Here is a 25,746-nt window from a genome sequence, read left to right on the forward strand (position 1 = left end):
AAGGGGGGGGGGGTTCCTCCTTGTGACCACCCTCCGGCGTGAGAATCAGACTAGGTTGCTCTGAATATAAGTGTATATTAAGAGATTGCTAGATAACAAGATAGCAGATATCAGATGGATCTTACCATTCCAAGATGTTGGAGTATTTATAGCCGAAGGTAGGTTTCCTAGAATGTACAGCCGGCTGAATAGTATTCCTGTTCTACCAACAGTGGACTATGCACAGGCCATACTGGTTGGTGGATAGGTTACGGCCAACAGTAACAAAGTCGGCTGCACTATTCCACCAACTGTAGATTATGCACGTCTCACCAACTGTGGACTATACGCAGGCCATGCTGGTTGGTGAATAGGTTACGGCCAACAGTAACACTATTCCACCAACTGTAGGCTGCGCACGTCCCATAGTAAGGGTTGGCGAGTAGGCAGCGGCTAATAGTGACAAACAGTACTAGAGGGTGCTCCTCCTCGCACTGTTGTCGGTGAGCTGTCACCCTGTGATTGGCTCATGGGCTGTTCTGGTCAGATCGTCTGTCCTATCCATACCTTGGTAGGTATAGTACAAAAGATCTTTCAGAATCATACGGACTGGCTCATTTAGGCGGGATTGTTCCCGCGTTGCTCATTCCTTCATGTGACTACTGAAGTAGCTAGTGTCTTGTGCGTGTAGCCCTGCTGTCTGCGGGTAGCCTTCCCTGATGGCTTGTATCCGCAACTGCGGGAACAGGCGGGGTACTTCACCATTGGGAGGCTTTCCCTGCGTGTACAGCTTGCGTACTGCGCGTAAGGTTCTCTGAGCATGGTGGGTCCTGCGGGAGCAGATGGCCTTTGCACAGACGTCCCTGTTCAAGGTGAGTCTTGCGAGACCAACTGGGCTCTGCTGGGACCTACCTCTTCAATATTGATATGGGAACCTAGAATATGGTGATGAAAATTGTGTTTAAACTTTTAAGTGGTAAAAAGTTTGATTATGAAAACAAGGTTGGAAGGTATTGTATTATATATATATATATATACAAAAGGCAACTTTCTTATGCTATGCAAGTTGTACATGATGCTTTAAAGGTGGTTGTGTTTTTTCCTCTCTCAATCGCACCGTCATTTGATCCCTCAATTTTGTCTCTTTCGCCTACAACCCCTCTGACAACGGTTGCACTGTGTTCTTCGTCCCACAAATTCATCGGCTTCGGTAACACCGTAACAATCGTCGGCTAACAACTCAGGTTCTGTTCTCCCTTTCTAGAACAGTAACTAACCAGTAACCGTTACAAGAAACGTTTGCTTCGTCTTTCGAAATTGACTGTACCCTAAATCAATTGATCCGGCCACTGCTTGCCATTGTGTCAACGGGATAACAATATTTTGCTCCAAGGTACTTGCTTATCTTTTGGTTCTAGGGTTTCTTTGATACTTGATTTTTCTTTATCTTTTACTTATGATTCGTGCTTGATTTAGGTTAAATTCGTGTTGCAAATTGACTGAATGCTATATTGCAAATCCAGCAGAAGATGCCAATAGAATACAACAACCTGAACATCTATTCTTGGATACCCTGATGTCAAAATGGACACTAAATCAAAGCTAAGTAGCATTTGAGTTGTGATTTAAAGTCAACTATTATATCTTTCCATAGCTTGATTGAGATTGCCTATGCCCTGATTCTCTGCAAATAAAGTCATGGAAAGATTGGTAAAACTAGGTAATTGCTCACCTTTTACCCATGTGACCTCTACAATGCTATATAAATTATTAAATTACATTAACTTGACTTCATATGTGTTTTAGTTCAGGGGTAAGACAATTTGTCATTGTGGAGGCTCAAAGCATGCGACTTGAAGGTATAATTTCCCTTATGTGGCAATATTCATGCGAGTTTATAGCTTATTAATTTTTTTTTTGAAAAATACGGATATTGCGTGGTATTGGTATGCGAGTTTATGTTAGTAGTTTTATTTTTATTGCACCTTTTGTTCTAAATTGTGTTACGGGTTAGAAAGGGGTTTGGGTCATTATGGGTTTGTGTCATAACGGGCATCTAAAAAAGTGTTATTTTTGTTTGATTCTACTGGGGTTTTGGCCAGAACGGTTTCGGGTTAAGACAAGTTAACGTTGGAACATGTTTAGGCCGGATTTAGTTACGGGTAAATTCGAGTATGATATCTAGATGACACATTTCAGGTTCTCACTTTATAAAAGGATGTTCGCTTTTCAAACTGTTACAGGTGTCGTTGGTACATGCCATAAACTATGATTATGGTTAATTATTTTTGTAAACAATCGCAAATATTTGAATGGTAATTATGTAAAAATGAAATTCGTTCTTATGCATGTTTACTGTGTGCAGGACACCTCTATTTTAGTTCCTTTGGGGGAGAAGATGGTTAAACAACATCATGTACTGAGACAATCACTAGCAGTATTGTCTCTTTCACGAAAACAAAACCCGCTCCAGCTCAGTCAATGACCTGTCAACAAGAAAGACTTTGAACATTCATCGTATGCACGCAAAAATCCCGCTGTAACGCGCGGGTCAAGATTCTAGTTGAAAAATAAAAGCTGACAATGGTTGATGAAAAGTAAAGCATTCAATAAAAAGTTTGTACACGTGTATTTATTTTAATTGAAAAGACCATCTATTTGGAATTGTAACAATATTGCTTTTTGTGAGACTGATTAAAAGAAATTAGGAGGCTATACTATATAATTTATATATTATATAATTATATTTTATTAATAAATTTTTGTAGTGTGAGAATTATGTTATCTAAAAAACCCTTTGCCTTTTTCTTTAAAAAAGAAAAAGCAAAAGAATTGTCTTTATGGCTTTATGATTTATATGTAAGAATAAATCAATTTGTGACATGTTTCAGTAATTACATAACTTTTGTTTCCCTTTTTTTGTCGTGTCGGCAATTATAATCAATTGAACCGGTTAATCAGTTTTTAACTTTTTATGATATGTTTGTATCACTCTACATTTATAATTCATAGTGTTAGATGCTTTTGTAGATGTCGATCGGATAGGATATCCTCATGATCGTTAACCTATTACCGGTATCATATATTTTGTGCAACCTTAGTTGAAGGTCTAAGGATGGACGGAACGCATAGGATAGAATCAAGACAAGTGAGTGACGTTTGGTATTGACGGAGACACCTTCTGACTGTCCAAGTTTAACATCCACATCAAGACTTGGATGCCTATGATCCTGACATATAATTATTAGTGGCTACTATTATACTATTATAGTTATTATCACTATTGTTATATTTTTTGTTTTAATATTCTTTCTATATTATTTAATTTATTTATTTAATTATTATGTAAGTTAGATAATTGAAAATTTGTTTAGGGGTAGGTGAGATGTAAAAAGATGCAAACCCTCACGGTTTTGTGATTAGAGGGGCGGGAAAATAGATATGACACGACCCGATTGAGAAAGAGTTATAGAATGGATGTGATAATCCCCCACCTTAAGACTATATTTTTATTTGAATGGCAGTTCGTGAACTCTATTATTCTCTTAAATTACATAATTTTCCAACAAACGTTAGACTTGAACATTCACTTTTGAAAAATAAAGTTTTATCAACTCTTTGGTAAGACCAGGCCAAAGACCCTTTGGTACCTTAAGACTATCTTTCTGTTCGAAACTAGCCATTGAACGGTGAGGAGGCAGGCCACCCCTTAGTCAACACCACCGAATAGCTGCCAAGACCTGGAATACGACTAGGAAGATCAATAGAACCTAAACACTTCAAAATACCAAAAGGAAGAGGAGCCCGTTTGATCCATTTTCCTTTAGGAATATTAGGGGAGACCATAGGGATATGCATTACTTGGAAACAAAGAGAATCATGAAAACCAGAAGAATGAGGCTTTTCTCTCTGAAGGCATACAAAAAGCTCTTCCACGCCTAGCATCGTACTTTCCTCTACTCGTGTAAGGTAAGTCCTCCTTCTCTTAGGAGAATCACTCTGTTTGTTTTTTAAGAGGTAAAACGCCTGCGGTCTGCGGACCACATCTGCAAGCATCTGTAGCAGAAGAGGTGGACCAAACCTCTGCAGTCTGTAAGAAAAAGATTGTTTGTTTTTAACGTCTGCAGACTTATAAAATTAAACAGAAATTTTTAAACAACCCGAACCAAACAAACTAATGGTAATCAAACCTATTAAAATTCTTAACAAAACCAATATAAAAAAATTATTCATAAACAAACCGAACCAAACAAACTAATGGTAATCAAACTTATTAAAATTCATCCGGTGACCTGTTTCACCTGCACAAAAGACCTCACTTTCTTTCCCTAAATAAACACAACTGTAACTCGGTTCCTTCTTCACATAACCAGCAACCATCAATTTCATAACTTTTGCCACATTTTCCCATATAAACACACTTGGATACGTGTTACATAAAAGTATATACGTCGATGGATCTTTAACGCCCAACTCCATTAATCGACCAGCAACCCGAATCCTCATCTGGGTTCGCCCGAATCTTCGCTGGAGTTGGGAGTGGAGGGCGGCGCCGCAGGTAAGGAGAGGGGTGACGGGAAGAAAGTGGGGGTGGAGGGCGACACCCTGGAGGTGGGTGGAGGGGTGGAGGCCGACAGCGGCGGCGGTGGCGGCGGCGGTGGAGGAGTGGAGGAGGAGTTGGAGAGGAGAAGAAGGTTAGGATTAGGGTTTGGGAGTGAGATGTAGAAGAAGAAGTGGAGAGGATATGAATAATAGGGTTTGGGAGTTCTGATGTTTTTTGGAGTCAGAAGAGGTGAGAACAAATGGGGTAGAAGATGTGAGAAGTAACAATGTCATCACTTCTAGGAGAAGAGGGCGCGCAGACGTCTTCGGAAAAACAAACACACTGCAGAGCCCAACGTAAAGACGTCTGCGCGCCCTCTTCTCAGTGCAGACAAAAGAGGTGGAGAAGTGCTTCTAAGGAAAAACAAACAACACCTTAGTCTATCAAGTGTGGTTTTCACTTCTTAGGGTGGACGGGGCATCTCATGGCAAGTTTCGAACCCATGTGGTAACACAATCACCACATATGTGGGTATGCATGGCTTCAAACTTATGTGGTAAATCTTTGCCATTTAATCAATCTATGTACATATCATGTTTAATTTAATTTAAATCAAAAAAAGGTTCTAGAATACATGTAGTATGTTTAAAACTGTTTAATTGTAAAAACCAATATAAATTAAAAGAAAAGACTGATATTAATAAAAATCAAAAGAGAATGCACCACTTCAAAATTGAAAACCACATATGTAAAATACAAACAATAAAATAGAATAAATAACTTTCTACTCCTTATTATTATCAGATAGTTGAAGTGTGTAAATATATTCCAGTCAAGTAACTCATCCAAACACATGTTAAACCATCTTACGAAACCAAAAAAATACTTTAATTTCAAACGGACTCGGCTTTCAATAAAGTTTATATCAGAATATTGATGAAAAATTATATTTATGTTTGCTTCCGAATGTAGACAAAACAAAAATTATTAGAAAAAAAAAACAAATTAAATCACAAATAAAAATATCATCAAAAAATATAAAGAAACATGTGGTTTTCATCTGTAAGTGGGCTCAAGCCCGCAATTCTCACATCCGCGTCACCTCACTCATGGGTGCACCGGTGCAGGCGACCAGGCGTGGGGTTTCACACGTGAATGAGTTGCCACCTATTACCATGCCTCATGCTTGACTCCCATGGGCCATGTCAAATAGCCTAAGAAGCATCATACTATTATAATACCTAGAATTGTGGCTAAGTATAAGTTATATTTGCAATGGATTATGTTCGTTGATTATAAGATATATCTCTTTTTTATAAATCGTTGTTTTGTGACAATACTAAAGTTGCATGTGTTGATGTCAAATTTGGTGACTATTAATGTGTTAAGTCATTATTCAACACTTAATCAAGAGAGCGTTTTTTTATCTGTTTTGATCATCTCCCGTCCAAACTTTATCACTTTAAAAGTTTAGTGCAAAGATGTTGTACTTGCATGTCAGACCATGGATACGCACCTCTCCTCGGCCCTCACAACACGGTCCTTGACCATATAGATTATATACTTAACCCGTAACCTCTCATGTATTGCAATAGTGTTTAGTCATGTTAATTATAGAGAAGGCTTTATATGAATTGCTCACTTGATGAAACACATCAAATAACTTGTCTCTAATTTTCAAATTCTAACTACTCTACCGATAAAATACTATATCATAACTTTCAATTGTTACAACTTTTAAGAGTTGAACAAAATATGACACTGCTGCATACCCATACAAGCCATACTAACACAATTCCTTCAACATGACACCAAACCAATAAACACAATCTAACAAAACAAACTGACAAAAACAAATAGAACAATTTTCTGCAATCAATATAAGCAAAAGATCAACAGTACAATACCACATCCATACAAACAATATTCTAAACTTAATCAAAGAGTACAAACAATAATGAGAATCAGTTGTTTCTAAACAACTACAAATTCTAGAAGCAAAATAAGGTTAGCCTTTCATTATCACTACAACCTATCCATCCTTAACAGGAGATTCACATAATATTATATTTATTCATACTTCAAAATTCAAGTTCAAGCTTCCTGCACAAACCGACATCAATGCACCTTGATTTCTTCATAGCACGTTTCAAAGGCGCATCAGGGCAGGTATCTGCAATACCAGTCAATCGAGGAGCAAAAGAAGGCGTCATGAGTACATCAAGACTAGAAGAATCAACAGCTGAGATCTCACCAAGAACATCCTCTGCGTGTTTGGAAATAATGCATTCCAAAAGCGAGTTATAAACAGCCTCCAACAACACCTCATCATCTTCAAGGGCATTTTCCGAAACGTGGTTCAAGTCGTCTTTTATCATAACCGAGTTCAAATTAAGCTTCCTTTCAACAAAACTCCTTGATTCCAGAAGGTACTTCACGGTCCGAGGAGCTAGCGCCAAGCGGTCGGGACCAGGGGCAAAAGGGTCAAACACACCATCTTTTGGTGTACTCGGGCTGCCCCCATCACCATCATTTTCACTCGTATCTGAAGATACAAATGTCAACGGGGATACAAAACAAGACATCAATTCAGAACTTTCTTTATTAGACTCCGGAGTTATAGGACTCAAACCAAATCCACCGTTGTCAACCGGCGATGACGACAACCGAAGATTGTCATCGGTTTCCATGTCAGCAGCATCCATATCCAGCTTCTTAATAATCTTGCAAGAATCATTTCCAATAACCCCCAATTGATCCAGACCAACCTTCTTATTATCCATTGTTTTCAAATCACACAATTCAAAAACCCAATCCTGCAATCATTATTACAAAAATTAACAAAATTAATCAACAGCAAACCCTAATTTCAAATCTAAGCAACCAAATCCACCAATTGTATAGCTTACCCCTAAATGTATCAAATTAAACCCTAACAATAAACCCTAATTTAATCAAATAACGTTTACCTAATCAAATTAGGGTTTAAAAACCCATCTTCCACATTAACTACACGAATCGACAGTATATATGAATCGAATTAGGGTTTAAAAGCGGTAAAAATAAACTTTATACAAATAAAAAGCTGTCCGTACGAAGAAAAAAATACGATTAACAGAGAATCGGAATCGAAGCAGTGAAATGGATCCGTCAAAAAGGCAAAGAAGCAAAAAGCGAGCAGAAAAAAGCAATAATTTAAAGATCTAGAAGCATAATAATATTAATATCTCCATTGTCGAATATCATCGATATGTATATAGATAGATACATACATACATACATACACATTGGGTGAGAGAGAAAGATACCTGAGTTGAAGAATAATCGTCCGGTCGTGTGTATGCTTTGCTTTGACCAACAGCTGACGAATCTGGGGGGTTTACTTGTGTTTCATTGTTATTTTCACCGACTTCAATCTTTCAGGATTTTTTCATTAAATAGCATTAAATTTAATAATTTATTATTCCAAGTTTATAAAATTATTTATTTATTTTCCATTTTTAAAACCTTTTATCCCACGATAGAAAGTTAAAAATCAATTACCATGATAAGATTCAGTTTTTGGATTAGAATAAGAACTGGCACGTCATGTTAAAAAAATTAAGAAATAAATTTATTTTTTTGTAGTTATCATTATGTTTTTAAAATTTTTTGATTGGGAGTTTGGGACCACGTTTAATATTAGTATTTTTATTATTTAGTTTTTTATTTTAATAAAACTGGTATATTGCTATGTAGAATCTTTTATATGTTTAAAAGTTAAGAATCTTGTTTGACTAGGTGATGTAATAGGACCACATGAATGTGTTTGAACTTTGAAGAATATCCTTTCACACGCACGAATCCTTTTTTTATTGTTCTCATACATGATATGTGTTACATTAAAGATTAAATTTATTATTCAAAGCACATTGATAATTTAAATTTATTATACATCATATGAAAAAAATTCCTAGTGATAACTTTGAGGAGAATCCAAAAGGCCGAATGTTATGAAAGGCAATTACTAATCGTCGCTTAGACATAATAGACATGAGTAACATTTAATAATCATCATTAATCTCATCATATACCTAACTCATTATCATCCGGAATAATATTTGAAAACAAAATGAGCGGGAGAGCATGCGGCGGAAGACGAACAGGCGGCGGCGGACAGCACCGGAATGTAAACCTCCGGCATAACAATAGAGAAAACGAGATAACTTTCTTCGTGCAAAGTCTACCAGAAGGAACATCAAACTTAATGCTATGGAAAGCTTTCCAGCCCCATGGAACTATCACGGATGCATATGTGGCAAAGAAGCGGGATGCGAGAGGAAGACTATTTGGTTTTGTCAGGTATACAAGGGTGAAGGATCTACATGGAGTATTGGCCAGGATGAATTCGGTCAGTATACATGATGCGAAAGTTTTGGTATCAACAGCCAAATATGACAAGAACCACAACAGAATCACATTCCAAAATGGAGGAAGGAGCCCCGGGAATCAGACCGGATACCCGAAAGTCGTCACGGAGGATACTGTGAAGAGTCCGACAACCGGTATCCGATACGGATACTCATACAAGGATGCAGTAGGGAAAGGGGAAGCCTCAAAAACCAATCATGTAAAGTCCTTAACGATCAATGGTAATGGATCCTTGTATCCGAATCACTGCATGGGGCGATCGGTTGTTGGTCTGGCAAAAAACCTAGAGTCCCTAAACAAGATCGAAAAAGTCATCGGTAGCAGATTCAATGAAGTAGGCTTATCATACATTGGTGGCCTTTGGGTACTAATCACTTTCAAACATCGGGGTATGGCGACAAATTTCATAGAGTCGAACCAATCGATATGGCAACAAGTGTTCTCACAGGTCCTGGTTTGGAACGGTAATGATGTTAGCCAGGAGCGTATTGTTGGTTTGAAAATCACTGGGGTCCCGATTCAGTTGCGCGATAACCTTACCTATGATCAAATAGGAAAGTTGTTCGGGGAAGTCGTTGGACCATCGGACTTCTCATGGGGAAACCCGGACAATTCGTTAGGGTTATGCTATGTCCTTGTCCCTCTGGGGAAGAGGATTGAAGAAGTGATTGATCTAAATTGGAAAGGCAACAAGTTTAAGGTATGGGTGATAGAAGAAACAAACGGCTGGGTCCCCAATTTCATCGGAATAGGCCAAGGGGCTGTCCATGTTAGTTCCAGCAATCATGGGAAAGACGGACCGAATCTAGATGAGGAGATGGAGGAAGGTGAGTTCATCGGAGACTTGCCGGAAAACTATCAGGCAGACGGGAAGTCGGAGGGCCTGCCTGAACACTGCACTGGAATCCAACAGCCCCCTCCTAGGGAAGATGCTTTGCATGGTGAAAAGCAGGCTAGGGCGGCTGCCATGATTAATTCTAGGAGTTGCCATGCAAAAAGCAGGGACCACAATAAAGTTGGGCCAGCCACAAAACAAAAACAATTGCCGGTTATGTCAAAATCATTGGGCCAAAACACCCCGATTGGGCCTACTTCCAATCCTGTACTGGGCAAGCGGGACAGGAGTACTAGAAGCCCACCGTCGATCGGATCTACACAGGGCCCATCCACAAAACTATTTTGTGATAATACTGACACCGGTCCAAACTATATCGATCTCAACTCCCCTCCACCTTCAAACTGTCTTAAGTCCAGGGTAAACTTTTCTCAGAATCCAGGACATCTTGAAAGAAGCCATAATAATGTCGATGCGGTGCCGGTCGAAGACTTGGGGGAGGGTGCTAGAGAGGCCGAAGTCGGCGGTAACAATGGAATAAATTCAGTGTACACAGAAGGAGAAGCCTTGGAGGATGAGGTAACTGCCACTGTCCAGGTCGGGAATATCATTGGAATTAGTCTAAACGGATTTGAAGACGAGACCAGGAAGCTAATCAATGACGAAGGAGGTAACTTTGTTTCCCCATGAATTATTTATCTATAAATTTGCGTGGTGTAGGTGACCCTGGGAAGGCAGATTGGGTCAGGGGTCTTAAAACATGCTATGGTGTCGAATTTCTTGCGATTCAGGAAACCAAATTAGGGGATGCAAAAAACTTTTTGTTTAGTAGATTATGGGGAAGGTCTTTATTTGAAGTAGCAGTTGTGGATGCTCAGGGGAGGTCTGGGGGGATGGTATCCATATGGAATCCATTAATCTTCCATTGTGAAAATATCATAAAAAACAGGCATTATCTCGTGGTATCTGGACGGCTCAGACACACAGGTACACGGTTGAACATTGCAAATGTTTACGCCCCGAACGTGGCTGCGGCTCGCCGGGCAGTCTGGGTCGAGCTCCTTGCAATTAGGAATTCCATTCAAGGAATGTGGGTTATGATGGGGGACTTTAATGAAGTTAGGGACGCAACTGAAAGACGTAACTCTGAGTTCTATGCGTCTAATGCTGAAGCGTTTAATCAATTTATTCTAGCAGCGGCGTTGAATGAATACAATATGGGGGGTGGCAAATTTACTTACATGTCTGATCGCGGAGACAAGCTTAGCAAACTTGACAGGATTCTAGTGTGCCTTGGATTTCTAGAAAATTGGCCAAATGCTTCTCTACAGGCACTGGACAGGAAAGCATCAGACCACCGTCCATTGTTACTGACCATAGTTCCCTCTGATTTTGGGCGTATCCCTTTTAGATTTTTCAACTCCTGGTTGCACATGGAGGGTTTCGAAGAATATGTCATGAACAGATGTAATTCCTTTGAATTCTCGGGCCCTCCTGATTTGGCACTAGCAATAAAACTTCGATGGCTTAGAAACGGCATCACAAGGTGGGTGAAAAAAAGAAAGATAAATCTAAACCGGGATCGTGCGGAAAAGGAAAAACAAATTGCAGTCCTAGATAGTATGGCGGAGGTCAGAGCGTTGAATCAAAATGAACTTGATGCCCGGGCGGAATATAGGCACTTTGTAATGGAAAAGGAAAGGCTACAACAGATGGACATTCGGCAAAAGTCACGCGCAAAGTGGGCAATTGAAGGGGACGAGAACTCGAAATTCTTCCATCAAATACTGAGCTCCAATACGAGCAACAGTAGGATCAGTGGCCTGATGCTGGATGGGCAGTGGATTACAAATCCCGTGACGATAAAAGGTCAGTTTTTTAATTATTTTGAAAATCTTTTCGCTGAACAAATGGAGAGTAGACCCAGTATTGAATGCCCATATTTGTCCCACATTTCGGAGGAGGAAGCCGAAGCTCTTGTAGCTCCTTTCTCCTTGTTGGAAATTAAAAATGCGGTATGGGAATGTGATGGGGATAAAGCACCCGGTCCGGATGGATTTAATTTCAAGTTTTTAAAACGGTTCTGGAATGGCCTTCAAGGAGATTTTATTAAACTGTTTGACGTATTCTACGAGGGGCAGCAAATAAACAATTCGTGTATGTCTTCTTTTATTGCTCTGATCCCAAAAGTAAAAGATCCTCTTCAACCAACAGATTTTAGGCCTATAAGCCTAATTGGGTGTATTAATAAAGTCATCTCAAAAGTCTTGGTGAACCGGCTCAAAGGGGTGGTAAGGAATTTGATCTCTGAAGAACAATCAGCTTTCCTTTACGGGCGAAATATAATAGATGGGCCACTCATGCTTAATGAGATCATTGCGTGGATGAAGTCAAATCACAAAATGGGGATGATCTTCAAGGCGGATGTCAACAAAGCGTTTGACAGTCTCAATTGGGGTTTCCTAGACTCCATCTTGACTCAAATGCGATTCCCGGAAAAATGGAGGTCTTGGATAATGACAATAATAAAGTCTGGCCGTGCATCTGCTCTAATAAATGGGTCCCCGACAATGGAATTTGTGTGCAACAGGGGTCTTCGGCAAGGAGATCCTTTATCTCCTTTTTTATTTGTAATCGCAATGGAAGCACTGACAGGAATCATGAAGAAGGCTTCAAACAATGGCCTGTTCCATCCATTGAAATGCACGGCTAATGGTCCAACAATTTCACACTTGTTATATGCAGATGATATTATCTTCCTTGGAGATTGGTCGGAATATAATGCGAGGAATTTACAACGTATTCTACGCTGCTTTTTTCTTGCCTCCGGTCTCAAAGTGAACTTAACTAAATGTAGTGTTTATGGGTTAGGGGTGAATGAACTTGAGGTACAATCTATGGCGGAGATGCTACATTGCAAACCTGGGAAACTCCCCTTTCGATACTTAGGTCTTCAAGTGGGGGCCAACATGAATCTTGCAAGGAACTGGAACCTAATTATTGAAAAATTCAAAAAGAGGCTGTCCATATGGAAAGCAAGATCCCTCTCTTATGGTGGAAGAGTTACCTTGATTAAGTCCGTATTAAACTCACTACCAACTTACTACTTCTCATTATACAAAGCACCTTCCCAAGTTATTGAAGAACTAGAGAAACTAAGGAGAGTGTTCTTTTGGGGCGGGTCGGACAACAACTCAAAAATCAATTGGATTGCATGGAAAAAAGTGGTTGAACCCGTGGAGTATGGGGGTCTCGGTTTTGGAAGCCTTCGCGAGACAAACTTAGCAATGTTATCGAAATGGTGGTGGAGATTCAAACTTGAAAAAGGAAGTCTCTGGAGGAAAGTGGTGTGGGCAATTCACAATAACTCGCGAACTTGGAATTTCATCCCAGCAAAGATCTCTATCCCGGGTTCTTGGAAACAAATCTATAGCATATCGGGTCATCTATCAAGGTGGGGCGTGGATCTATCAACATCGATTAAAGCAGTAATGAGGGACGGGTCCAGTGTGATGTTTTGGCTGGACAGATGGTTTGATGACAGCCCAATCTATATCACGTTCCCTGACCTGTTCGCGCTGGAAAAAAACAAAAGATGCCTAGTGTCGGATAGGATAAAACATGACGGGAATAGGCTGCTATGGAGTTGGCAATGGATAAGACAGGAGATGTCTGTAACGGAGATCCAGCAGCTACAAGCTCTAAAAACTTGCCTCAGTTCCACATCGTTTCAGGATGGGGAGGACACATGGAAATGGGAACCGGATGCAACTGGGGTATTTTCGATCAAAAGCATGAGGGAATACATACGGGAATCAAAAGGAATGCAACCGACAGGAGACTTCAAATGGAATAACTGGGTACCTTTGAAGGTAGGCATTGTAGCATGGAGGGCAATCCAAGAAAGACTACCGACTTTGGCGGCTTTAGCAGCAAAGAACATCCATTTAAACTCGGTTCGATGTCCATTATGCGGCGATTATGATGAATCTAGCGACCACCTTCTAGTATCATGTCAAGACACTCAGATAATCTGGCAGGTCATTGCGCAATGGTGTAAGATCCCTAGTTTCTTTGCATTCAGTTTTAAGGATTTACTGAACCTACATCTGAGTACTCACGGATCCATGAAAAGAAAGAAGGCCATCAATGCGATCATTCTCATAACGTCTTGGAGGATATGGAAGATGCGAAACGAGGTGGTGTTCGAACATTCCCCCTTTTCACATTCAAAGATCATCGAGGATGTGAAGTCCTTGGGTTTCCTATGGATAAAGTGTCGGTCAAAGGAACCGGATATCACCTGGAACGCCTGGAGAAGGTTTGATGTCTTTAATTAAGGAATGTATGTAACGTATGGTTAGTAATTATACATCACTTGATGTTTCATGTATGTAATGTTTAGCCACTGGCTAATTGATGAATAAAATTTCTGTTGGCCGTTCAAAAAAAAACTGAAAACACAATTTATTATTTAATGTTTATTTAATTTGAAAAATAGATGGTGAATGTGATTGGCCGGCACTTACAAATACTTAGCACCTTCCCCTCATTTGGCTCCCTCTCCCTCGTTGGCGTAATGGTGTATGGCGCCCTTATAGATGATGTGGAGTGGGTTTTAACGCCGATAACACTCAGTATAAGCATGCTACGAAAAGTTACACAAATTAATCATCACCTTAACAAATAAATATGTAATAACACGTGCACGTATACTAGTTGACTGTGGATATATATTTGTCAAACGCGTTTAAATACACTAATTAGTCGTCATTAACGTTGCCACGAGTTGTTTGTTGCTCAATGCCCCATCCGACCGGTTCCAAGTTGCATACTCCTGCAGTACCAGTGTCGTAGTTTTTAGCATTGGCAACTAGGGTACAAATGTACAATAGCTACTTAGAAAACCTGGTCTACAAAAAACTTTGGTCAAAGAATGTATAAAGCCGGTCAACAAAGGTGGCCCCGAATCCCGATAGCAAGTTGCGTTGAAGTCAAGGTTGGTCAACGAATGAGATTGGTCAACGAATGTTGCTTTGTTTGCATGTAGGAAATCATAAATCATAAATAGAGAAATATATACACGTCGTTCGATGTTTCGAGGATATAATTTAATCCATGTCATATAAGATGCGTTTTTTTAACTAAACTTTTTTACATTATTTTATCCCAAAGGTCTTAAATAAAATTTGTTATGAATATGATTATACATATTTGACACTAAATCAAGCTACTGGTTGTCCATATGATATGCATGTAATTTCAAAAGTAAAATTTTTATATTTATTATTTTTTGAAAAGTATACATCATTTAAAACAACAAACACGAAAGCATGGAACCTTCACAGAGCTCGTAGGAACCACCGACGGAACCAAAAAAACTTATACTAATTATACCAACTATACCAACTACCTCTAGATATCTTTGATCTATTCTTCAACCACAGGAGCTAATCCGGACGTAAAAAGCCATAGCTAACGACATGGCAGAGTTCGTTTAAGCATTTAGTGCATGAAGATCTCTGACCAGACAAGCAGATCCACTCCATTGGGACGTTATCTGACAAGCAAAAGACTTCAAGACCCGTGGTTAATAGGATGATACACTAGAAGTTAGAGTAGAGTTTATCCCAACATCACCATGTAATGAATTTAATGCATAACTTTTAGTCCTCATGTAAAATGTTTTATCTTTCTATTACGAGGACCCAGTGAATGAATCCAACTATCCTTTCTCCTGTTTCTTGCTTGCTTGTCCGGAAAGGTATCCTGTCTGATTGAAGGCCCACAATCCGTGATTTTGTGTACTGGTTTCAACCATGACACAACCGGATTTATAGATGTCACTAAACTTTAGCACCAAAAGGAAACACAATTCCTATGTTAGACCAAAAGTGCTAAATATAAATAGTAGAGGGGAATATTTGAATATTATTATTATTATTATTATTGTTCGTTCATGAAAGAACCATGCAACCGCTTAACATTGGTAAGGTAATGCCAAATTTGGAGAGAGTTTGTTACACAAACGTCTTCATGTCCATTTCATTTCATGATCACCAAACCCTTTCAATCTCCCTTCCGGTGGTGCTACGACGACGTTTTGATTCCTGTGTGTGTGCATATTCAATATTCATATAATTAAGCAATAATAATAATAATAATATATAATGGCGTATCGTAGACGGCAGGGGCTTTCTAGGTCATCGACCTTCAAGGAAGGCGTTCGATATCCGTCTGACAACGATGACGCCACCACGTCCTCCGCCGCTATCCCGCACACGTCTTCCGACTCTCGTCTCGACTCGTTTCGCTCCGGCGCCTTTCACTCGTCATTTAAAAACCGATCGAAGGTTCGGCAACGTTGCTTTTTACTTTGTTTTGAAATTAAACGTGTATATACGATATATATTTCTTTTCAAAAAGAATTCAGCTGTTTGCATTACAATAAAGTGACAGGTAAACAGTGCGTTGCGCCCTCCTTTGTTTTTTATTCCCAAATTTAGCTTTCGATTATTCGTGTAGAGATTATGCATGTTTAGTATGTATGAATGTAATTATGAAAACCTAGCATAATTAGATGATAGTGTGGAACTAATTAAACGGTTAACGTGCTATTATTCGTGGCTTCAAATTTCGATTGATGTGGAAATATAGAAATAAGCAATTTTGTTACTGCTAAGTAGGTATAGTATATCTGAAAAACAGGGTTCTGGTAGCTTTGATTACGCTTCCGTGAGGAGTTCGAGTGAACGAGGGGGATTTTGGGGCGTTTTGGCAAGGAAAGCTAAAGCTATTCTAGACGATGATATTCCTCAACAATCAAATGCTCATAGCAGTGTTAAGCCGATCGGTTTCTCAATAAGCAGCCAGGTGATTGTAGATTTTTTGCATTCAAATCATAGTTTGAATTACAAATATGAGAGTGGAACACTTTCTGCAGTGTTATGTGTATTTAACTGATACTAGTTTACAAATTATACATTTTACTTATACTAATTATACGGTAATTACTTATAAGTGCTTCAAAATTCCATAGAAGCGGACTGGCAATATTCAGATTCAGAATCAAAATGAATCCTTTGGGGATTTGAAGAAGATGGAGAGTCCCGCTTTAAGAATCGGAATGGACAGGCTCACACCTTCGCTTAATCAAATTAGTGTGAGCATTGGCAATTCTTTGGAAGTAAAATGTTGATTATTGATGTTAATGGTTTGTGTTCTGGAACAAATAATAGTAGATTATAAGTTATTGTACTCTTTAAGGGTTTATTCTTAAATCATTATCATAATTAGAATATAAGATTTGATTAGTTTTCCTTCATAGTTACCTTTTTATTTATAAATAGTTTATCAATAATATAGAATATCTTATGGGGCTTTCATTATTCTATCTCCTCAACCTTTTACTTATTACAACAGTAGAAGTTTTGGATAGTTAATTAGTCCCACATAACAACTAAAGCCCCCATAAGTTATCAATGCTAGATAAAACATTATACATGAAAAATGATCCTTATGGGCTTTGTTAGGGCATACAGAATTTAGGCTGTAATAATCATTCAAGCTTGGTTTCGTGTTTCTAATAATGTAAGATCCAACCGTACAAGTCACAAGCAATGTGCCACCTCAAGTACGATCGATGTTTTGTGGGCATTGTTAGTGGATGATAGGAGAACACAATTATGCATGCTTGTGTGGGTGGGAGTAATTCCGTGATGGATGACCTACTGGGAACTCTCCGCTCAAATAACCAAAAACAAAGCCAAAAGCTCTATATGTGGTAGGTTGGCATGAGAAGATGGATGTTTAGGCAATGTATTACTATTATTATTTGCGTTCACCTTAACTTGTTGGTTTTTAGATATCCTTATCCACACTCTTATATTACTCGCATTTACTACCCTTTACATATAAAAAAAGTTGGTTTTTTAGAGTCGGGGTCTTAGTGGGAACAACTTATCTATCACTTGTGACAGAGGTAAAGTTTACCCTCGTCTCACCCTCATCAGACTCTACCGGTAGCTTTTGCTATTAGTGAAATTTTATAGGGTACATATGATATTTTCTTTTGAGGAGCTGAATGTTACAAGAACATACATCAATAGTTAAAGCTACAGCTTTGACTTTGAAATCTTCAAGGAAAACTGATGAAGATGCATATGTTCTTGTGTAAATCATGCCTATCTGTATTTACTTTAGTGCATATTAAATCCGAGGGAGCATCACTGATTTTTTTCTTGCATTTATTAACTGCAGAACAGAACAGTAATAGGGAATGAAGAAAAGAATCAAGATCCTAGAAGAGTAATAAAGAATGAAGAAAAGAATCAGGGTCCTAAAATACAACTTGCTCAACCACAGAAGAATCCAGAAACTCTTCTACAGACTTCACGCGACGTAAGGTGGCAAATGTGTAAATGTTTATTTGTGGTTGATCCGGAACCATCTTCATAATTAATACCTTGCTTTAAACAAGAAGAAAGTCTTGTACTCATCTTATAATGATGTTTGGTCTTTTATATAACAGTTGCAGTCATGTCTACTGATTCGGTTTTGGTTTACAGGTGGCAATTGCAACAGCTGCTAAGGTGAAACAACTTATGCGGGAGCTGAAAACCGTGAAGTCAGAATTAGCATTTGCTGAAGAAAGATGTTGTCAGCTAGAAGAAGAAAATAAGTTGCTTTTAGGTCCTCATGAAAAAGGAGAGCACCCTGCAGATGATGACTTGGTATTATTTTGCTATCTTTAACTCTTAGGAAATATTTTAAACTTTTGTTGTTCATCTCGTGTCCAACATACGCATCAGTAGTTTTTTACTGCAATATTATGAATGTGTGATTTAGGTTGTGTGTGTTATCTTAAACGGGTCAGGTGGATTAAACTGCCAACCCGGAATTTGTCAAATTCGTTTGAAATCACTAAAGCTTATTTTAAATGCACACGGCCATCTAAAATGTTTATTTAACATTTTGATCATTTTTATTATTGTAAGAAAAAGGGGTCGCTTGTTTTTTACATGTTAGGGGTATGCATGGGTTGGTTAGGTCGGTTTTGAGCTCAAACCGAACAAATATTGTAAGTTCGGTTTTTGAAACTGTTCGTTTTCAATTCTTTTGAATTTTGGTTTTCACAATGGTTTTGGTTTTTCCTATTTTGCCACTCAGGCTTGAAATTTTTAACAGAAAAAAAAATGGCCCAAAATAATGAAGTTAAGCCTAAATATTTTCGGTAATTAATAATTAATTGATTATTATACTTTTAGGTCTAAAAATTTTTGGGCTACACCATTTTTTAGCTTTTTATAAATTACTTAACATTAAAAATATATACATATAATCTACGAATTCAATAAAAAGGTTGGTTTTATCGATTTTTTATCAATTTTTTTACAGTTTTTAGTAAATACAAAACCAAATCCGAACCGTTAAGAAAAAAAACACAAAACCAAACCATCAGTTTTGGGTTTGGTACGCTTATTTCGGTATGGTTATGTCGGTTATTTTGGTTACAGGTCGGTTATTTTGTTTTCATGTACTACATGCACTAAAAAGTGTCTTATCTAGCTTTAACCCATTTTGGGTAAATTATGATCAGATACGGGATCAGCTAGAGACACTACTGGCGGAAAAGGGGCGTTTGGCACATGATAACTCGGTGTACGCTCTTGAGAACAGGCACTTGAGGGAAATAGTTGATTTCCACCAACTAACAATGCAAGATTTGATATATTATGATGAGGGCGTTATAGAGGTCACACTGCCCGAAACACCAGAAGCCTACCATCATATGGTTGAGGCCTCATCCTCTGGTTCTAGCAGGTCAGTATACCAAATTAGTTTTTGGTGTGACATAAAACACATTTTCTATTTTAGTTATAATATACATAGTCAGTTTTAGATATGCCCAAGCATGACATGTTTAGCTAAACGTGCCCGACTCGAAACTGACTCAAACATGTGTATTTTCTTGTTATGTTATTGATTCTTTTTTAAGTAACTTTTCTGTTTTCATATAGGTTCCTTGTTGAAGAAGAAGAACAATAAGAATAGCATAAAGGATCTCCATGGTTTCTTTTTTGCGTTGTCCTGTTTCATCGTCGGTGAAACTTGGTCACTTTTACAACTATAAGAGACCACATTTAGCATACCAAAACACCATTGTGAAAGGTTGTTAATTGGCAAATTCATCACATTTTCAGGTGTAAAGTTGATGTGAGATTCCATTTATACGACTTACTTTGGTGGTTGTAACGTTAAGATGAACTAATTTTGTAATGACCAAATATAATAACACGGGTGTTTATATTCCGGTTTACAAGTCAAACCGTTGGTAGCAGTTTTAAACTATATAGCGAAATCAAATTGTTGCGTTTGTGAACCAAAATGAACCTGTTGAAAAGTTTGGTTTCACGGTTTGAAGCTTATTGAGTCTTTATAATAAAGATGCATAAAATATAAGAAGATAAACATGCTCAAAGCATCTTAAGAAAATAAAATCCAGAACATAGAAAAATAGACAAAAAAACATGACAGATTTGGTCTAAACATAACACAATATAGTATAAAGGTTCGTGTGGTAAATATATTTTTCAAAGTGACAATCAAATATAGAAGATATAGATGTTTTGGGTTTTATTGTCATCCTTAACCGCAACAATAGTTGTCACCTTTATTTTACACATTTGTCCATAAATGGCTATAAACAACTATGTTACAGTTTGTTTGATTTTAATTAGAGTGTGCATTCGCCAACGATAATAGCTTCCTCATTGGTAGGAAGTTAACTATCAGCATCTTAACGTGTTTTCATCTATGACAAACTTCATCATCATCAACTGTTTTACTATAAGTAATTTTTTCAATCATAAGTTATTTGTATCAGTATAAAGCTATTTTCTATCGTTTCAAACACTTATCATCTTTAACTTAAGTACCAAAACACTTGGTAACAACCAACCCATAGTAAATCACTCATCATCAAGTAATCAATTCATATCAACCCATCATAATTATCATTCAATCAGTAGGATCTTGTAAATTGCCATTTGAATCAACTTCATTTCTACATTAAATTTATAATCTGTCTTTTATATATATTTATTAAGAAACATAGATATTATATGATTGTGCTTGATCTCGATTTTTTTTTTGTAGTAAATATTCTCAAAAGGTTACATGTTAGGGGGTGGATGAATTGTGAGAGACAAATGTCCATATGGTCCGTTCTTATTTGAACTATATAATATGTAAGAAGAAATATTTAATAAGTGTAATTTGTATGGAAAGCAAGACAATGGAAATGATCGCATGAAAGCTTGGTTCCATATAAACAGAAGAGAATCCAAAAGCCAAGACAAAGCCGGCCACACTAAAAAAAGTATTCAAGATAAAGTTAAAATGTTAACCAACCAGGAATATTCCTTTAGTAATCAAACTTAAGTTAGTCAATAAATCATGCCACATTTATAACTTTCACTTTTATTGTCAAGAACAATCAACGCACATACTCATCATAAATTTATACTTGATTTGTGCTCGATTTTACTCACATAAATGAATACAAGTGAACAGTAAACATACATTCCTTGTGAGCAAAGTCGAGGGAAATCAAATGTAATATATGATAATTCTGCAAATGAGTTTACGTTGGACGACCAACGTAAAAGTTAACACTGCCAACGGTTAAATTGGTAGAATGAATAATTATCAACTAATAGTTTGTAGTTTGGATTATCATAATTCATTTTAGTTCAATAATAAAGAATATTGAACTAATATTATAAAAAAATAATTAATAAAAGTAAAACTATAATTATGAATTACAATTAGCTTCGTTTTTAAGATTTCAAATTTCATCTAAGAATAAATACAAGTAAAATAATTGATAAATGAAAAACGAGTAGAGCCTAGATGAGCTTGGGCTCGGCTTGACTTGTTTACACCCGTAGGCTTAATCCAAACCACAGCCATTCGTTTTTAAAATAATGACTGAATGAGCATCTATTTGACAAGGAGTTATAACCCTTGCTTTCTTTGCATAACAAATCCCTCCATTGCTTTCTTTGCACAACAAATCCCTCCAACATGTTTAACTATATATTGTATCACAGGTCTCGACTCGCGAACGCTAGATACGTTTTGACATGACAACTAATCCAATTTTCATTGTGGCACCACATACTATACATGCACACAAAATTTTTAGGAGTATCAAAGATTAACATGGTCACAAAGGTTTATTTTATTTTCTTTTTAGAACGGCTATTAACTCACTCATCCTTTTGAAACTCAAAATCAGTTTAGAATGAAAACACTTATTTTACAATTTAACACCGTTAGACTTCAGACACTTTGATCACGGAGGTTTATGTGTAGGCTCTTTTTAGCTACCTTGAAATTGAATAACTAAAATGAGCATGCTAAATTACTAGTCAGTCCTTACTTGTGTGCTACAGGAACGGCCCAATAACAAACATTGTTTGTTTGGTATAACGTAATGGAATAGATGAAGGAATGGAATGAACGTGGAAATGAAATGAACAAAAGAATGAAATGGATCATTACCATTTCATTATCATGTTTGGTTACCATGTAGGAATGGAATGCTCATCCCTTTATTATTATTATGAATATTCATATTAACTCGTTTTTATGATCCGTGCGTTTCAACGAGATTATTGAACCTGATAAAAACAATAGTAAATATGTTAGATCATGCATGCGTGTTGTGAGCGTCGACTCGTCAAATAATAATAATAATACAAATAATACAATAATAAATGTAAAATAGTAGTTATATTTTCTTAAACAAAAAATAGGATAATATAGTAATAGTTATATTAATAGTAATAATAAAATATAAGTATTATAAATTGTTGATTCCATTTCATGAAAGAATGAAATAAAAACACCTATTACTAAAAGAATGAAAATTCTATATTTGAAAGGAATTTCATTCATTATAGAATAGAATAGTTCTTTTCATTATCACATGACAACCAAATATGATTTCTTTCATTCCCTTAAAATGACTCATTTCGTTCCATCTCTCATTCATTTATATCAAACACTACCTTAGAGGTGTTTTTTATTCGAAAGCTTCACTTTCCGTAATAAAAGTTCGCTTAAGCCCCTCGATTATTCCCCGTAAAATTAAAAAATAAAAATAAAAATAAAAATAAAAATAAAAATAGTAGGTGCGTGACTGCTAGATATGCATAATATAATTAATTTGTTCCTGATGGGACCATCTTTCTCACCAAACACCCCTCTCGTTACCGCTGTATTCTTTATTCCTACCTCCTTATTATTATTATAAACTCATTCCTGTTCATTTATACGCAGCCTGTATCCACCGGCCGGCAATCGATCATCGTTTCTTCTCCGATCAACATTCAACTTCTTAAAGGTTTTCAGCTTTCTCTTCATGATCTTTTTTTTTTTGTTTCTAATGATCATATGAATATGTCCGTATATCTTTTCCATACAACAAATATATTGTGTAGCTCATCACATATACCAGAAATGATCACAGTTTTGTTACATGATTCATCACATCACTAATCTAGTGTATCTGTTGTATTATTATTATTATTATTATTTTCTTCTGGATTTCGATTTCTAATTATTCTGTTGTATGATCTGCTTCTGCGTCTGCATTTTAGTTTCCGTTTTATCATTAATCCAATTTTTACAGGTTCGCGTGAAGAAAAAGCAATCACACAGTTCGTAACAAACCATGACGTCAGCTCAGCTTCATCACTCTCCACTCGCCGGAAACAACCGTCATCCTAATCTCCCCACTCGTATTATTATTCTCCGATCACAAACCCTAACCACCTCAACACCTCTTAATTTTACCATTTTACCCCTCCGATCAAAGCCAATTCACCGTTATTCACCATCCTGTTCCGCCATCTCCGGCGGCGGTGACGACGCCGGCGGCTCCGGCCATGGAACCGGCGGCGGAGGTGGCGGCGATGGTGACAACAGCAACATCAATAGCAACGGAGATGGAGACAGTTTTGGCTTATATAGTGCTTTTATTAACGGTTGGAGATCTAGGGTTTCAGCAGATCCCCAATTTCCATTCAAAGTATTAATGGAAGAAGTTGTTGGTGTAAGTGCAACCGTTTTCGGTGACATGGCATCTCGTCCTAATTTCGGTTTAAACGAACTCGATTTCGTCTTCTCCACGTTAGTTGTAGGATCAATATTGAACTTCACTCTAATGTACTTATTAGCACCCACCATGACATCAACATCTACATCTCTTCCTTTCATATTCACAACCTCACCACCGGGCCACATGTTCGAGCCCGGTGCGTACACGTTGGTTAACCGGCTAGGAACGTTCGTGTACAAAGGGGCTGTGTTTGCAGCCGTGGGGTTTGCGGCTGGGTTAGTTGGGACTGCGGTGTCGAATGGGTTGATTATGATAAGGAAGAAGATGGACCCGGGGTTTGAGTCGCCGAACAAGGCTCCACCCACGGTTTTGAATGCGGTCACGTGGGCGATTCATATGGGGTTAAGTGCTAATTTGAGGTACCAAAGTTTGAATGGGATTGAGTATTTGTTGGCGAAGGGGCTGCCGACGTTGTTGTTTAAGAGCTCGGTGTTTGGGTTGAGGTTGGCGAATAATGTTGTTGGTGGGATGACTTTTGTGATGTTGGCGAGGATGACGGGTTCACAAAGTGCGGCTAGTGGTGAATTGAAGGTAGTCGACAAAGAGATTTCGGTTGAGGAGAAGAAGTTGATTGACAACGAAGTTCCTTCCAAGTGAGTTATTCGCACCTAGTTTAAGCGAGCTCAAACAAAAACTGAAACTTGTTTAATAAACGAGCTTGAGCCCAGGCTTTATAAATTGAAGAGTTCAAGGTAAATGATGCCCAAGTCATGCATTAGTTTGATAGTTATTAGAGAGTGTAAATAAGTTGGGTTTGATATGTTTAAAACAATTTAATTCAACTAGTTATAATGGTGATTGTATTTGTTATAGAGGGTATAAAGTATTTGGATTTAGTATGTTTAAACTATACAATTCAACTTGTTACATTAAGCAATCTAGTTAGGGGGTGTAATAGAGTAGAGGGTGAGCTCGAGTAGGCGCAAACCTAAACTGAAACTCGTTACATAAACGAGCTTGAGCTTGAACCGAGCTTCAAATATTAGGAATTCAAGAAAAGTGGTAACTTATACATGATTGTTAGATTTTGCATTACCCGCGTAACTTTTGATCACAAGTTCACAACTAACAAAATGAGTTCCGAACAACTGAGTGTTGTACCCGAGTACCCGACCATCTAATCTCAAACACAACTCTAGAACTTGTACTGGGCTTATAATCGGCCCAATTATGAATACTATCCAAACAAAACTTATTAGTTTATTACACAGCCAATAGCCCAATACAAGATAACCACAACAAGTACAACAATGAAATATTATTCTACATACAAATCATTGACGAATGACGACGACCCATTAAATTAAATTTAAAAGAATGTTTCAATTAAAGAGGACTTTGAGGGGATCCATCTCACTGATCCATTGACAAATATATGCCGTCAGTGATACCCCGTTTTTCTTGAAGTGGGTTGTTTGTTTAGGTTTGGATTTAATGGTGTTCATGGTGGCAACAATGAAGATGGGTGTAATCACTGATGATAAAGAACAAATTAGCAAGAGAGAATTGTCATTTACTATTTAATTATGGTGAAGGGGAATTTAATGGATGATGGTGGTGGTTACTAATGTTTGTTAATAGGATCAATCCAGTCTTAATGAAACTCGTTCTTGACGCAAAAAGTGTCATGTGATTCGGTCTTACGTTGCTTGTGCATGCGCATGTTTCTTTGTGTAGTATCTATCATTGGACAAGGATGACGATGACCAATCAAATAGTTAATAAGTAAATTACAATAACTTATGAAGTGGTTTATATAATTTATTTATTCCATGCACGTTATTTTAAAAA

At 37.5% G+C, this 25,746-nt stretch overlaps 2 protein-coding genes, 1 long non-coding RNA gene and 1 pseudogene across 4 annotated transcripts; 3 read left to right on the forward strand and 1 right to left on the reverse strand.

Moving 5' to 3' along the window:
* The first annotated feature begins 1,182 nt into the window (after nucleotides 1–1,182).
* Nucleotides 1,183–2,536, forward strand: LOC143578450 (uncharacterized). Its single transcript, XR_013143262.1, has 4 exons — nucleotides 1,183–1,372; nucleotides 1,456–1,699; nucleotides 1,786–1,838; nucleotides 2,345–2,536. It is a non-coding gene; the product is annotated as an uncharacterized LOC143578450 (long non-coding RNA).
* A 3,773-nt stretch (nucleotides 2,537–6,309) lies between these two features.
* On the reverse strand, nucleotides 6,310–7,891 carry LOC143578451 (uncharacterized). The gene is made up of 2 exons (XM_077062032.1): nucleotides 7,831–7,891; nucleotides 6,310–7,338 (listed from the first exon to the last, which is right to left on the reverse strand). The coding sequence occupies exon 2, from the start codon at nucleotides 7,303–7,305 to the stop codon at nucleotides 6,604–6,606; it is 702 nt and encodes a 233-aa protein (XP_076918147.1). The 5' UTR covers nucleotides 7,306–7,338; nucleotides 7,831–7,891; the 3' UTR covers nucleotides 6,310–6,603.
* Nucleotides 7,892–15,937: 8,046 nt separating this feature from the next.
* On the forward strand, nucleotides 15,938–19,814 carry LOC143578443 (uncharacterized). The gene is made up of 7 exons (XM_077062030.1): nucleotides 15,938–16,120; nucleotides 16,476–16,718; nucleotides 16,807–16,953; nucleotides 18,027–18,167; nucleotides 18,335–18,499; nucleotides 19,366–19,589; nucleotides 19,787–19,814. Exons 1-7 carry the CDS (start codon nucleotides 15,938–15,940, stop codon nucleotides 19,812–19,814), a joined length of 1,131 nt encoding a protein of 376 aa, XP_076918145.1.
* A 3,263-nt stretch (nucleotides 19,815–23,077) lies between these two features.
* LOC143578437 (protein RETICULATA-RELATED 3, chloroplastic pseudogene) lies at nucleotides 23,078–24,791 on the forward strand (annotated as a pseudogene). The gene is made up of 2 exons (XR_013143257.1): nucleotides 23,078–23,178; nucleotides 23,467–24,791. The product of XR_013143257.1 is annotated as a protein RETICULATA-RELATED 3, chloroplastic pseudogene (transcript).
* Nucleotides 24,792–25,746: the final 955 nt, after the last annotated feature.

This window comes from Bidens hawaiensis, unplaced genomic scaffold (genome assembly GCF_021521415.1).
Source record: "Bidens hawaiensis isolate Kalapana, Puna unplaced genomic scaffold, B.hawaiensis_p1.1 tig00029273_1, whole genome shotgun sequence".
In the NCBI taxonomy this organism is placed as follows: Eukaryota; Viridiplantae; Streptophyta; class Magnoliopsida; order Asterales; family Asteraceae; genus Bidens; species Bidens hawaiensis.